The sequence below is a fragment of the Pelophylax lessonae genome (genome assembly GCF_965119305.1).
Source record: "Pelophylax lessonae genome assembly, chromosome: 3".
Lineage (NCBI taxonomy): Eukaryota > Metazoa > Chordata > Amphibia > Anura > Ranidae > Pelophylax > Pelophylax lessonae.
In genome coordinates this window covers 335,652,552-335,668,234 of record NC_138770.1, presented here as the reverse complement: position 1 = coordinate 335,668,234, position 15,683 = coordinate 335,652,552, and the positions used below count along the sequence as shown (strand labels likewise).

The following is a 15,683-nucleotide window of genomic DNA, read 5'->3' as shown; positions in this document are numbered from 1 at the left end:
CTAAGTGTAGTATTTTAATATAGTGAACCATTAACGGGTAATAGTATATATATTAAAAATAAATCACTAATAACAATTGATATGAATATAAATATAAAGTGCATTAACAGTGGTGAATATAAAGTGCAACAACAATAAGTGAAATAAATCACATATAAAGTCCCATGCACAGTAAAATAAATATAAAGTGCAGCAGCAATAAGTGAAAAAATCGCATAGTCCCATGCACCAACAGACTTCAGTGCAGTCTCCAAAGGATTCTTCCACACACAACCAGATCTTCAATCCCTTCACCTCATGGACACCCAATGTGTGAAAAGGCTTACCAGAAATCACCGACCCCTTAGTTATAGGGGGGTCAGTGTAAGCAGAATGATATTCATCAGAAGCCAATATTCCAGAGTAGATTAGAGCCCTCCTGGAGGATCCACCTTGCAATCGCCAGTATAATATATAACTTCAGAATCCTTAGCCAGCCTCACGTTCCTCAGCAATGTAAAGTAAAGGAATGGCCAATATAGTGAAGTACGTACAGGCAATATTTATTGAAATAAGGCATTAGATCAAACAAATGCTGGGGATATCGGGTGGCGCTTTCACATCTCAATCCGTCTCATCCGGTCCCAGAAATAACATGGCAGTGTGATTGCACTCCTGGGTCCCGACCGGTTTCGATAACACACAGGCCGTCGTTGTCAAGTTTCATAGGGTCGCAATCGCACTAATGGATATCTTAATATACAATTCAATCCCCTCTTTCAGCCAATTGCCTCATGCCAGTAATCTTAGACGCCCACCGGAAGTAGGTCAACGATTCACATCCTGTTTTGCTTGAATCAACCGGAAGTAGTGGTCAACGATTCACATCCTGTTTTGCTCGAGTCGGGCATGCTAATGCTAAGAAGTTCACTTCCACCCTTACTCAAATGGGAAAGAGAACGAACAATTGTCAGCACAAGTGCTCATTTTCAAATTGGTGTAATAGCACAATCTATGGTCTCAATAAGGTCTAATACATAGACCACCAGCTAGATTGACCATTTGTCATAGTTAAATAACCATACTATAATGCTGGCAAGCTTATGGGCAATTGGTATCAGAGAAAGATTAAACAGCCGAAAGTAATAATGAATATTCTTAACAAGTATAGTAATAAAGACAAATTATTAAATAATTTACTGTTTAATTTTTTTTTTTTTTTTACGGTGTTTAAAAACTCTGGGGTAAAGATTACTACTATTATACACAATACAAGGCGGGAATATTTTAAAAGGCGGGTATAATTATTATTAATTATTAATCTAAGTACATGTTGAATAATTAAACGTGAATAAAATTGTTAAAAACTATAAATATATTGAAATCATAAATCGTGATGTGAATGAATGCCCTATTGTCTGTTGATATGAATTTGACAAGTCTAGGGTAACTTCTGACACATGTATGCATAAATATATTAAAATTATTTATTAAGATTTAATATTTAAAATTGAGCAATATATATTAATGGTGTGCTGATTATAATAAATAATTTAGAATCAATAATTAGAAATATAGCAATTAAGGTCAATATCTATATTGTGGCCGTAAGGCTGTAAAGTATTCAACCGATATATCCACTCCGTTTCATTAATTGAAATACGTTGGGTTAAATTTCCCCCCCTCCAATGGGGTTCTATTTTATCTATAGCACAGACAGTTAAAAGTCGTGGATTGCGATTATGGTGTGTATCAAAATGCCTCGAAAGGCTGTCTGTGCTTGGGAAATCCCTTTAAAATATTGTTAAGGTGCTCGTTGACTCTCGTTTTTAATTGACGGGTAGTCCTTCCAACGTACTGGAGACCGCACGGGCAGGCTAGCAGATACGTTACATGTGTAGAGTAACAAGATATGAACTTTTTTATATCATATACCCGCCCGGTGGTATGAGATTAAAATTGGGATAATTTCTTAAAATTCCTAGTGGTTGTACATACTTTACATTTTTTACTTGGATAAAAGCCTTTTCTATTTAAAAATGTTAATAATCTTTTGGGAGGGTCAGCAACATTCGGGGCTAGACTATGCCTCAGATTAGGAACCTTCCGATATAAAAACTGGGGTTTGCTAGATAGTAAATCTTTTAAAATTCTATCCTTTTGGAGAATGGGCCAATGTTTGCGTATAATGGCCTCCACTTGTTTATAATTTCTGTTCAAACTGGTAAGTATGGCTAGTTCTCCTTTATTGTTGGCCTGCTTTGGTTTATCCTTCAATAGATCTTTTCTTGGAATTTTTTTGACTTTATATCTCACTTTTTGTATACCACTTCTATTGTAACCTTTTTCCGTAAACCTCTTGATGAGTATATCCGACTGGGTTATGTAATCCTCATCCTTTTTACAGTTACGTCGGATCCTCAAACTGCCCTTTCGGGATTGCTCCCAACCATTGTGGGTGGTGGCAGCTTGTGACGGGGATGTAACTGTTTTTATCGGTATCTTTAAAATAGGTTTTGGTGTTGATGATGTTACCATATTTCTCCAATGTTAGGTCTAAAAAGTGTACTTCCTCTTTGCACCAAGAGGCTGTAAAAGTCAAACCAAATTCATTATTGTTGAGTCCTTCTATAAAACTCCGCAAAAAGTCCTCAGATCCATCCCAGAGGACCAGGAGGTCATAAATATACCTCCTGCATAACCTCAGGGAGGGATCTGGTCTGGAAAAGATGACTTTGTCTCCCCACTCTCCCAACAGAATGTTGGCCACACTTGGTGCATACTTAGCACCCATGGTTACCCCTTTGATCTGATTATAACAGGAACCTTGATGCCAGAAGAAATTATTGCTCATTGCCAAATTCAATGAATCGTGTATAAACTTCTTCTGGTCATTCCTCATACTAGTTTTTCGATCAAGGGCAGCCATGGTAGTGGAAAGCACATCTTGTTGCTTTAGACTCGTATAAAGTGACTCCACATCTATAGTGACCATAAATGTGTCACTGTTAACCTGGAGATTTTCCAAAATGTTAATTAGATGCTTTGTGTCCCTCAAATGTGAGGGGTATGTGGGCACCAGAGGCTGTAGGAAGTGATCCACATATTCCCCAATTCTGGAGAATATGGACCCTATCCCACAAATAATTGGCCTCCCTGGAGGATTGGTCTTATGCTTATTTATTTTGGGAAGCTGATATATAGTGGGTAACCTTGGTGCCTCAGGTACTAGATACTTTGCCTCCTTCTTTGTTAAAATACCTTTGTTTTTAGCCATTTTTACCAGTTTTTCCAAAGCGTTTTTTAATTTGGCGGTGGGATTATTTTTCATTTTTTTGTATGTTACCACATCACCAACCAACCTATCCAATTCCTTCAGATAGTCACATTTATTTAAAATTACGACACCGCCGCCTTTATAATAATAATTTTTCTTTTTTCTAGTTCCTCAATACCCTTTTCATAGTCCTTTTTCGCAAATACATGTTTAGGTTTAGACTCGTATAACAGGAAGCAATGCCTGTTTGTTTCCTGCTAAATGTAAGTGTATCTACCTTATTTCAATAAATATTGCCTGTACGTACTTCACTATATTGGCCATTCCTTTACTTTACATTGCTGAGGAACATGGGGCTGGCTAAGGATTCTGAAGTTATATATTATACTGGCGATCACAAGGTGGATCCTCCAGGAGGGCTCTAATCTACTCTGGAATATTGGCTTTTGATGAATATCATTCTGCTTACACTGACCCCCTATAACTAAGGGGTCGGTGATTTCTGGTAAGCCTTTTCACACATTGGATATGGTGAAGGGATTGAAGATCTGGTTGTGTGTGGAAGAATCCTTTGGAGACTGCACTGAAGTATGTTGGTGCATGGGACTCTATAGGCAATTTTTTCACTTATTGCTGCTGCACTTTATATTTATTTGACTGTGCATGGGACTTTATATGTGATTTATTTCACTTATTGTTGTTGCACTTTATATTCACCACTGTTAATGCACTTTATATTTATATTCATATCAATTGTTATTAGTGATTTATTGTTAATATTTATACTATTACCCTTTAATGGTTCACTATATTAAAACACTACACTTAGTGCACTTTAGATGAGCGCGGCTCTGTGCACCTCTATAGGTGTATTTAAACCAAGGAATGTGTGGCCAATGGACGTTGAAAGAAACCGCCAAAACTGAAACCTGGCCCTAATGGTACCCAAGGCCAGGCGCTGCTCAACCCCTCATTGGAGGAAAAGGGGGAACCCCAAGAGACTCACACCACGCAATGGACGTCTTCCAAGTACTTTAAGTCAGCAACTGTAAAGAGGGAAGAAAGATTGGCCCTTGGGACAGCAGACCTTCCCTGAGAGGTAGTCTCCAAGGAGCATCGGTGACCAGCCGTATCAGATCGCGCACCGAAACCTACAAGGCCAGTCTGGAGCCACTGGAATGCGTCTGTGGCGTCAGCCAGAGGACCCAGAGATGGTGCCACAAACCTCTGTACCTTCCTTGAAAAGTGTACAGCAGACAGGGCTGGAACAATTTGGTCTGCCCACTTTAGAATGCTGGCTACTTTCCGAGCTGCCAGGACACTTCTTGTGCCCCCTTGGGGATTGACATAGACCACGGCCGTGGCCTTGTCCAATTGAATTTGTACCGGACACCCCTGAAGACGAATTGTCCAATGACCCAGACAAAGTCTGATCTCTCGGAGTTCCAGTATATTAATCGGCAGTCTGGACACCCTGAGCACAATCTGTGTCGAGCACGCCTACCCTCCCTGACAGGCTGTCCTCTTTGGTGATAACTGTCCAGGACAGGGGGAGAAAGGATTTTCCCTGTTGAAGTGTCGGAGAACAAAGCCACCTAGAGACCGTGGATTCTTGTCCCATTTAGCCAGAATCTCTTTTTCGAGAGATCTCGTGTGGAACTGTGCAAACGGAACTGCCTCGAAGGTAAACACCATAAGGCCCAGCACCCGCATGCAAGCCAGGAGGGATGACCATCTGCTGGAAAACAAAAGCTGAATTGCCTCCTGCAATGTCTGGAGTTTCTCCAGACGAAGAAACATTCTGGCTGAGGCCAAGTCCAGACTTGGACCCAGATAGTCCAGATTTGTGGACGGAACCAGAGCAGACTTCTGAAGGTTCAGAATCCAACCAAACTCCCTCAGAGTTCGCAGAGTAATCTCCAAGCTTTCCATCAGAGCAGTCGGAGGCTCCACTGGCAGAAGATGATCGTCCAGGTACCCCAGTACCGCATTCCCCCTTTGACGCAAAAATGCTAGCACCGGGGCCAACACTTTTGTGAAGACCCGAGGAGCGGAGGCGAGACCAAGGGGTAATGCCACAAACTGATAATGCTCCTCACCCATGACCGGCACATATTGGAATGTGAAGGTAGGGGTCCTTGATGTCGATATAAGCGAGAAAGTTCCCCTGATGTAGGGATGCCACTACCATGCAAATGGACTGTGTAGCGCCTTGAGCTCCAGAATTGGACGTACCTTGCCTTCCTTCCTGGGAACTGTAAAGAGGTTTGAGTAAAACCCCTGAAAGCCTTTCCGAAGTCAGAACTGGAACAATCACCCCTTGAAGTAGCAAGTCTTGCACTGCCCCAAAGAGACCCTGTAAGCAATCTGGGGACAAGTGCAGGTTGGAAGGGAAGAAGCTTTCCGGGGGATAAGACCGAAACTCGATCTTGTAATAGGACTGAATGACTTTGTGGACCCACTTGTCCTGAACCAGGGAGGTCCACAGATACGGAAACCAGCAAAGACTCCCCCCACCCCAGATACGGATGAGGGCGCCCCTTCATGCAGAGGAAGACTTATCTGCAGGTCTGGAAGAGCCTGCTCGTGGCTTGCCAGACCAGGTCCTCTTGGAACCTCTGGTGGAGGCCCTGAGGGACTTTAATCCCTTGTCTTGAGACCCTGAGGGACAAAAAAGCCTCTTATGAGCTGAGAAGAATGGCTCACGTCTACGACGGGGCTCCTTGCCCTTGGTAGCCTGCAAAAAAAGGAGTACTCTTCCACCCTGTGAGACCCTTAATGATGACATCCAAGGAAGCTCCAAACAGGCGATCCCCTACAAGGGGGAGATCAGATAAGGCCTTCTTAGAAGTCTGGTCCGCAGACCAGCATTTCAGCAAGATAACATTTTGGACAACCCCACAGTTTTGTGACAATGTTGTCAAAGTAAGCGGAAAATGAGAAAACCCTCGCCGCTTTGGAGGGCCTATGGGTGCCAAAAAGAGACCCGCGCCTCCGAGGGTCCTAATCTGAAGGTGCTCCTCTTCACCGGTCGTGTGGCTACCCCCCCCCCCTCCCCGCTGACATCAGCACTTATAATGCAGGTCTAGTGGACCCACATTGAACGTCAGGACGTTAAGTGCACATCTACACTCTAGTTCTTGAGCAGGAGTGGAGGAGCTGGCAGCCAGGGGGCGAGGAATAAGGGCATTCAACCAGATCAGACAAATATAGCTGGGTTATTCTATCTACACCATTTTTATTACTTAAAGGAACATGTCATGAGTGGAATACATGCCTGCTGTCGCTGAAGTCTTCTTCAGAAAAATGCCATCAAGTTGGAGCTCTGGCTACAGTACTTGAATTCATTGACCCTGAACAAGTATAGAGAATTGCAATGAATGCTAAACCAAGTGCAAATGTCAGGATAAACCCTTCCATCACTGCAAGTACAGGGAGAAAGGAATGATTTAAAATGCCGTTCATGCCTGTTTTGGACACTAATACTCTTTTGTTCAGCACTTGTTTGGACATTAATTATCTGTTCTTTTTGTTCAGCACTTGTTTAACACTTTGTGGACTTTTCATCCATTACTTTGTTTATATGTAAATGTTCATTATCAGTTAAGTCCCCGCTCACACTGGGGCGACCTGTGAGGCGACCTGGTCGCCTCACAGGTCGCCGTGGGTCGCCTTCCATAGGGAAGCTGCGGACCCGTTCTAATAGGAGCGACACAAGTCGCTCCGACTTAGAAAAAGGGTCCAGAGCTTCTTTGGGGCGACCCGGAGCGACCGTCATAGACTTCAAGCAGCGCGCCGCGACCTCGGAAGTCGCCCCGGGAAGTAGCGTCGCTGCTATGTGAGCGGGGCCTAATTGTTTATTTAAACACACCACATTGTAGCGCACCAAACTATTTTCACTATAGGTATTAGTGGGTGCTGGGGCTGCTGCTACAAACAGAAAGCTTTTAATCTTAAGGCACAGAATAACACTGTGCTTGAAAATCATAACGTGCACTGAATATATGTTACATAGTAGGGTACAGAGATTCTTTTTTTTTTTTTTTTTAACAGGGTGTGCAGTGTTTTGTGTAACAAAAAAAAGATGTGTACTTACTTGATTTATCCCTGTAGAAGGAACTTTGAAAGACTGCAACTTCTGCTTCAGCAACTCAGGGTCACTGTGCCTAAAAGGACAACCTTTGAGAAAGTAAAGGAAAAAAAGGGGGTTTGCTTAACATATGCAGAGAAAAAAAAACACTGATACTTACTAGTTACTAAGTGACTAAATTACTTCTAATTGCATACAAGTCTAATGAAGATAAAGGGGAAGTTCATTTTTCATACAGGAGAGAGACTGCTGTATTTTTTTCTTCCCCAAATAAGTCTTCTACAGTTATTAGAGCATTGCAGATTAAAATTTTCCAGGGAACATTATAAAAGAAACAAGACAGCATTTGCTTCCTGTGAAGGAAATTACTCAATTAAGAACAAAGACATGCGACCAGTAGAGTTCTATTTAGTTAGCACAGAAAAAAAGAAAAAAAAAAAACAGATAATGTTGGTGCTGCTGGACTGAGCATTTTATCTTCATTACCATTTACACAACACCAAACTGGGATGTATGTCTACTCTAATTCTTCTATATATTTCAGCTCTAAACAAAATAATATTTGAAAGAAATGACTATTTTCTGAAAACTGTGCCAACATAAAGGGTCACCCTCATGAGGAAAAAAAAGACTGCCAATATTAAACTCTCCTATTGAGAATGGATGTCACTGAAGCTTAGGACTTGTTGACCAGTAAAAGGTATAGAGGAGTTCCATCACTAATTTACACCATACCTGTTCTTTGTCAGTGACTCAAAAATACTTAAAAGAGATGTATGGGATTCTTTTTTTCCCACTTTTATACTTACCTAGTTGAAAGTAGCATTGATCCAATGCAGCATCTGAACCCTGCAGCCTCTGCACTAAAAACAGCTCCCCAAGCGCTGGGCTGTGGAGGGGTTGGGAGCAGCCGGCTCATACTCTCAGCGGCTCGCTAAGAGGCTGAGCCGGGTGTAGGTACAGGCACCAGGGGGATCCCGATTCCGTGGTCGCGATGAATGCCTGGACTGACTTCTGTGAAATCAGCAGAGAGCGGATTCAGCCTGATCTCTGCTGAAAACGGGCCACAGGTCTGATGAACGAACTGCACTCCTGTGATCCATAGAAGATGTACAGCCAAATGAGCTTTGGCTATACATCTCCTTTAGGTCAGATATAGCCAGGCAACTAGCATTTTTAGAAGGTGATCGGGTAATCTGATGAGGTGCAGATAGGTACTCGGGTACTCTGATGACAGGTACCAAGGGTACTATGATGACAGGTACCAAGGGTACTATGATGACAGGTACCAAGGGTACTATGATGACAGGTACCAAGGGTACTCCGATGACAGGTACCAAGGGTACTCCGATGACAGGTACCAAGGGTACTCCGATGACAGGTACCAAGGGTACTCCGATGACAGGTACCCGGGTACTCCGATGACAGGTACCCGGGTACTCCGATGACAGGTACCCGGGTACTCCGATGACAGGTACCCGGGTACTCCGATGACAGGTACCCGGGTACTCCGATGACAGGTACCCGGGTACTCCGATGACAGGTACCCGGGTACTCCGATGACAGGTACCCGGGTACTCCGATGACAGGTACCCGGGTACTCCGATGACAGGTACCCGGGTACTCCGATGATCGGTACCCGGGTACTCCGATGACAGGTACCCGGGTACTCCGATGACAGGTACCCGAGTCATCAGAGTACCCAAGTACCTGTCACCAGCCCATCAGAGTACCCAAGTACCTGTCTTCAGAGTATATGATGGGCTGGTGACAGGTACTTTGATGGGCTAGTGACAGGTCCTCTTTATTGGGGGGGGGGGGGGGCAATCAGTGTGTTTTGGGGTGCACTGTAATCGGTAACTAGCTGTTACCACAATCTCCTCCTCACACAGTATCAGTGTGTGAGGAGGAGAACACGGTGACAGCTAGTTACCGTGTTCTCTGTTGACATTCTGTGACCGGCTGTGATTGACAGCCGGTCACGTGGTAAAAAGTCAATTTCATGGGCTCTTTACCTAGATCGGGGATGGGCTCTGTCCGAAGGGCGCGCATTGAGGAGAGAACAAGCGGCTCGCGCTGGAGCCGCTCATGTGATCGGCTGTGATTGACACAGCCGATCACGTGGTAAACAGCCAATTTCATTGGCTGTTTACCATGATCGGGGATGGGCTCAGTTCGAGGGACGAGCCTCATCCCTGATCGCTGCACGCCCGAGAGCGGGCTGCCATCATACGACATCGGCCCGGATCGAGGAGCACTTCCTCCCACTGTCATTTTTCAATGACGCGGTATGGAAGTGGTTAAAGGTATGTATGCCCTGTGGGTCTAAATAAGCATGTCAGGAAGTTACTTATTAGACCACAGGGCTAGGAAATTACCTATAATTCATTGGGAACCACATACTGACACTTGAGGTCAATTTTGTCACTCTTTGACACCTGTGGTTAAAATATGAAAAAGGCTGTGCAACTTCAGTGCTGCATCATAGAACAGAATAAAAAAGTTAAAGCGGAACTAAACTGTATCTGAGCACCACAAACCCAGAAGGGTTTTTTATTCATTGCACCCACCCATCCTTGTCTCCATGCTTTATTTTGTTAAAAAACATCTACCCCCTAGGATTTCTAGTCACAGTCATCTTCCAGGAGTCTATCTGCCCTTAGCTTAGGCATGCAGGCAGGAGTGTGTGCTTGGCTGAGAAAGCCTCTCCTCCCTTCCTTCACATAAAAGAAAAAAAAAAGGATCATGAAGAATAATGGATTTATGACATCATTTTAGCCTAGGCCAAAAACCTGAAAGCAACTAAAGAAATGTAAAAAAAACAAAAAAAAAAAAACAAAGTTTAAAACAAGTAAATATAGAGCAATATACCTTCCTATTTATTTACAAATGTTAGCAGCATTGGTAATAAAGCATTGTTCATGTTGACAGAGAGAGTTTAGTTCCACCTTAACACAGGGCATTTGAAAAAAAATATTGCATAAAAAAATGTGATTTTTGACTTACCGTAAAATCCATTTCTCTGATATTAATTTACGGACACAGCTCCTGATCTTCTTAACCATTGGGTTATATTGCCCCCCTACAGGAGTAGGACACTAGGCAGAAAAAGAATCTGGCTACACCTATGGGCAGTCCCTGGGGGTATACTCCCTCTCCCTGCTATAGGTACTCAGTTTTGTTACAAGCAGTGTCAGAAGAATTACAACTCCACAGAGGGGTGGGTGCTGTGTCCGACAATAATCAGAGAAATGGATTTTACAGTAAATCAAAAATCCCATTTTTTCTTTTGTTTATTGACGGACACAGCTCCTGATCTTAACCATTGGGACGTCCCAAAGCAGTGTTAAACATGAGGAGTGGGAACAGCAAGAAAAAAATTCCCATGGCTAAACAGTAGCCAACCAGGCAACAGGAGCTCAACTATAAACAACTGGAGCTCACCTGAAAAAAACAATACACCCTCAAGAGGATCAGGTCCTCTAAACAGCAGCCTGCAAAACCTTGCAGCCAATAGAAGCATCCACAGATGCCAACACATCCACTTTATAGAACTTTTTGAAAGTGTGTACCGACAACCAAGTAGTTGTCTTGCAAACCTGCATCACTGACTCCTGATGACAGAAGACCCAGGAGGCACTGAGCGTCCAAGTAGAGTGCGCCGTGACAGGGAAAGGAGAAACCAGACCCCTGATGAAATTAGCCTGAATAACCGCCTGTCTGATCCATCTTGAAATGGTCGCAGAGGAAACGGACAAACCTTTCCAAGGACCAACCATGAGCGCAAATAGTAAGTCTGACTTCCTTAAATATTTCGTAGCTGGCAGGTACACCCTAATTGCCCGGACCATATTCAAGGCATGCAAGGCAATTTCCTTCTGACATTTTGGACTGGGACACAGGGAAGGCAACACAATGTCTTCATTCAAATGAAAATCAGAGACACCCTCTCTGGGAGGAAAGACGGACAGGGGCGAAGAACCACCTTATCTCTGTGAATCACCAGTAAGGTGAACAACAGGATAATGCCGCCAGTTCTGAGACCCTGCAAGCAGAGGTGATAGCCACCAAAAAGCCACCTTCTGAGACAGCGTAAGCAAGGGAATCTCTCAAAGCGAGGCTTCTGGAGGACCGAAATCACCAAAATGAGGTCCCAAGGCTGCAATGGAGACCGCACTGAAGAAACCAAGTGTCGGACACCCTGAAGAAAGGTAAACAGGGAGTGTGTGGCCAAGGGTAGTAGGAAGAACTACTTCCCTGTGTAAGGAACAAAAGAAAACAAGTGGAAAAGCATTATTATTGAGTTTTTTTTTTTTTTGCACTGTCTCCCTGTCTGAATGCCCTTTGTTTGGAATTTTTTGTAACTAGAGGTGTATCATGGAAGTATTTGGCACTGGCTAGGTTTAACGTGTATAAGGTAACTTTAAGAGAATAGAAAATATATGTGCAATCATTCATTGTCACTGTGTATGGGTTTTTGATCTTTTATTGTTGAGAACAGTAACACTTCAAGGACTTTATTTTTCCCACTTCAGTGATGGCCTATACCATTTAAGGTGATTTACCACATTGGCTTACCACCAAGAAACACATGACATTCGGTCTCTGGGGTAAGAACTGTGATCAACAAATGTATTCTATAAATCATTACAGAGACCATATGCAAATAATTAGCAGCATGTTCACATAAACTGTGTGGGACTGCATATATAGAGCGCTCATCTGTATGAGGGAGATGAAGATACAAGCCAGTCTTCTGATCAGTAGATACATTTGAGATATACTGTCTCCTCTAGACCAGAGGGATTGTACGTTCACGCTAACCTTTTTCACATTTATCATGGCTTATGATTGCAATATAAAAGGAAAGCACAAGTGTATACATTGTGGATAACTCTGTGTGAGGGAGAAGATGATTACCTTGGGCCATTACATTCATGGATATATTTACCTGTTTTTTGAGTGTCTCCTCTGGACCACAGGGTTTACATTGCTGCTACTAAATTCATTCCATTCCATGCTATTCACTTTATTGACACATCATCATTATACCACCGCATTTTTCCCCCCATCCATGGGAGCATTCTATAAACTCAAAACTCAATTTGGACTCTTATTTTGGAACATGATCATTTCATGGGCTTATATCATTCTTTCTCGATGCATACTACTTTTTTTTCTCTACTTGGTCACTGTATATGCCACTAATCATAGATTTTGTATTTGCAGGGTTTAGCCATTGGCAGGCATCTTGATTTTATCATGTCCAGTATGTGGGTGTTTTTTTGTGCCATTTTATCTGTGTGCAATTAAAAGTTTATAGCTTACACATGTGGCTTTGTCTCAATCGCACTTAGTCTTATATATATATTTTATATACATTCATGAAATGAAATTTTGTCTGTGCCAATTACTTTAGGAGCACATATATAAGGGTTGAGCTCTTATCAATAGAGTAGGTTTGTTGTATTAGTTGAAAGACGACCGCCAAAGCCGACACCTGGCCATTGATGGTACTTAAGGCCAATTTCTGTTCAACCCCCCATTGAAGGAAGGTCAAAATTCAAGCCACCAAGGAGTAAGGATGAACCTCAAGAGACTTAGACCTTGCAATGAACATCTTCCACGTACGATGGTAGATCTTCCTAGAGGTAATTTCCTAACATTTAACAGCGTTGGAATCACCGACATCAGCACCTGGCGTTCAACAGCCAAGCCATCAAAGCCAGCGACAGTAAAGCATGATGGAAGATTGGTAACTGGGGTCAGCAGATCCTCCCTGAGAGGAAGCTTCCAAGGAATGTCGGTGACCAGCCACACCAGATCAGCCTACCAAGCACGGTGAGGCCAGTCCGGAGCCACTAAGATGTCCGAATCCCTTCTGCCTCGATCCTGTGTAGAAGTCTTTGCAGGAGCTTGAGAGGAGGGAAAACATAAATCGGATGATACTGAGCCCTTGGGGCCACCAGCACGTCCGTGGCATCTGCCAGAGGATCCCGTGACCGAGCCACTAACCACTGCACCTTTCTGTTGTGCCGAGACACCAACAGATCCACCTCAGAGATGCCCCACCGGTGACAAAACTGATGAAACACCATCGGTTGAAGGAACCACTCTCCTTGGTCCAACGCCTGCCGACTGAGATAATCCGCCTGCCAGTTTTCCACCCAGGGAATCTGTACAGCCGAGAGGGCTGGAATGAACCGTTCTGCCCACCTTAGAATGCCGGCTACCTCCTCTAGGGCGGGGCCACCTGTATATCGGCGCCATGTCTCCCGCCTACCACGTGTGAACGCCGCTCTCGGTGTCCGCACGTATTGGCAGTGATTTCCAATCTGTGGCTGTGGTTGCCAGCAAGCGCTGGCCATTTGCACCGGAAGGACATGTGCCGTTTGGCACATACCTATCCCCCATACCACATACATGGCGTTCTGGGACTGGACTTACTTGCTTATGTTTGGGGGCATTCGGGTTAAGGATAACATCTGTGCATACACCTGATACATGATACACACTATGTTCCTTTCTTCCCCCCCATCTCTTCACCATGGTAATACAACCTCAGAGGGACTTGCATTGTCCCTTCACTTCTTTCACTCTAGGATCCTCTAACTTTTCAGCACACTTTTGGCTCCCTTATTATCTACATTTTGATTTAATCATCACTCATTTGTTGCAATTAATATTTCTTGGTCTTCTTTCCTTGGCTTCTACACTGTTCTTGATGGCAATATTTTACTATTTTTATATATTTTCTTATGTTTACATTGCACTGGTATCACTTTGGTGATACAGCACTCATTTTGCACACTTAGTCACACAGGCTAAGTTAGTGCACTTTGGAAACTAAGTGATATCACACTCTTTCTATATTTTTCTCATCCCTTCCTTCTTTCACAGGCTCCTCACAGCCTAGCACTCTCTGGGGGCACTCCATGCTTCTCCCTTCTTTTTCCTCCTTATACTCTCTGCCCTGGCTGGATTACATCTATATACACTATGTGATTCTACACATATATTTTTTCTGATATCACTATGCGATACAATACATATACCCATATATACTTTTATATTGACATGCATATCTGTATATTCCCAGCCTGTGCTATGCCATCAACTAGGATTTTGTACTTTATTATCTGTCTCCTTGCCTGATTCCCCACCTTGTTGCCGTTTGTCCATGTCCCGTCAGCTCCCGGATCAGACTTTGGCACCTCCACCTAGTGGCAGCATTGATTCACCATTGCCTTTTGGCCGCATGGGAGTGCGATTTCCCCACTTGGGTTATACATGTATATGTTGAAATCTCCCACTTGCTGGCTAATTCTACGTATATTAACACTGTGCTTATTGCTTTATTCATGAATAGGCTTACACTCTCATATACACTCCTGATGAGTGAGCTTTCGGACTCACGAAACGCGTCGAGTTCAAATTAAAGATATGAGTTCATAATACGATATTCATTTGCAACATTGATGCTATTTCATTATGCCTATTGTGCTGTGTTTTGATGATTGCTGTAACATGTATTATACATTTACTGTACGTTTTTAATCTGCTTTTATACATTCATGTTTATTTATTGCATCCACCTCACTTAAACTCCCACAGGGCACCCCTTTCTCCTATTTGCCAGGGGACAAGAGTGAAACTTGATCTTGTAGCCGGACCGAATGACTTTGTGGACGCACTTGTCTTGTACCAGGGAAGTCCACAGGTCTGGAAATTAGCCAAGACGTCCCCCCAGATACATGTAAGGGTGCACCTTCATGCTGAAGGAGCCTTGTTCGCGGGTCTGGAGAAGCCCGCTCTTGGCTTGCCAGACCAGGTTCATTTGGATCCCCCAGAGGAGGCCCTGAAAGGTTTTGTGCCTGTGTCAGTCAACCAAAAAGGGGAAAAAAAAAAAAAAACTTATGTGCTGAGGAGGGCCCACATCTACGAGGAGTTTCCTTGGCCTTAGTAGCCTGCAGGAGAAAGGTGCTCTTTCCCACAGTGAGACCATTAATGATGCCATCCAGGGTGGCTACAAACAGGCAATCTCCTTTAAAGGAGAGCTCAGTCAAGTCCTTTTTAGAAGTCTGGTCCACAGACCAGCGTTTGAGCCATAAGACACGCCGGAGGACCACTGCCGAAACAGAGAATAGCGACTAAGGGAGCCGCATCTAAAGAGGCATCACAGATAAACTGCAGCCCCAGAGCCAGCTGGTTCGCCAGCTCAGCGAAGGCAGGGTGGAGCTGTTCCCCCTCCAGGTCACGGCGTAAAAGCTTGGTCAGAGTTTGTGACACTAGGGCAATGGTGAATACCGGCCTCATTGCAGAACCAGCCAGAGTGTA

General features: G+C 43.7%; 1 protein-coding gene across 1 annotated transcript in view; it reads right to left on the bottom strand.

The window, feature by feature from the left end:
• Positions 1-15,683, bottom strand: part of PRIM2 (DNA primase subunit 2) — a 304,354-nt gene that overhangs the window by 30,089 nt on the left and 258,582 nt on the right. The window contains exon 11 of the mRNA XM_082251382.1: positions 7,353-7,435. Coding sequence (XP_082107508.1) covers positions 7,353-7,435 — 83 coding nt within the window. The remainder of the gene's footprint in view (positions 1-7,352; positions 7,436-15,683) is intronic.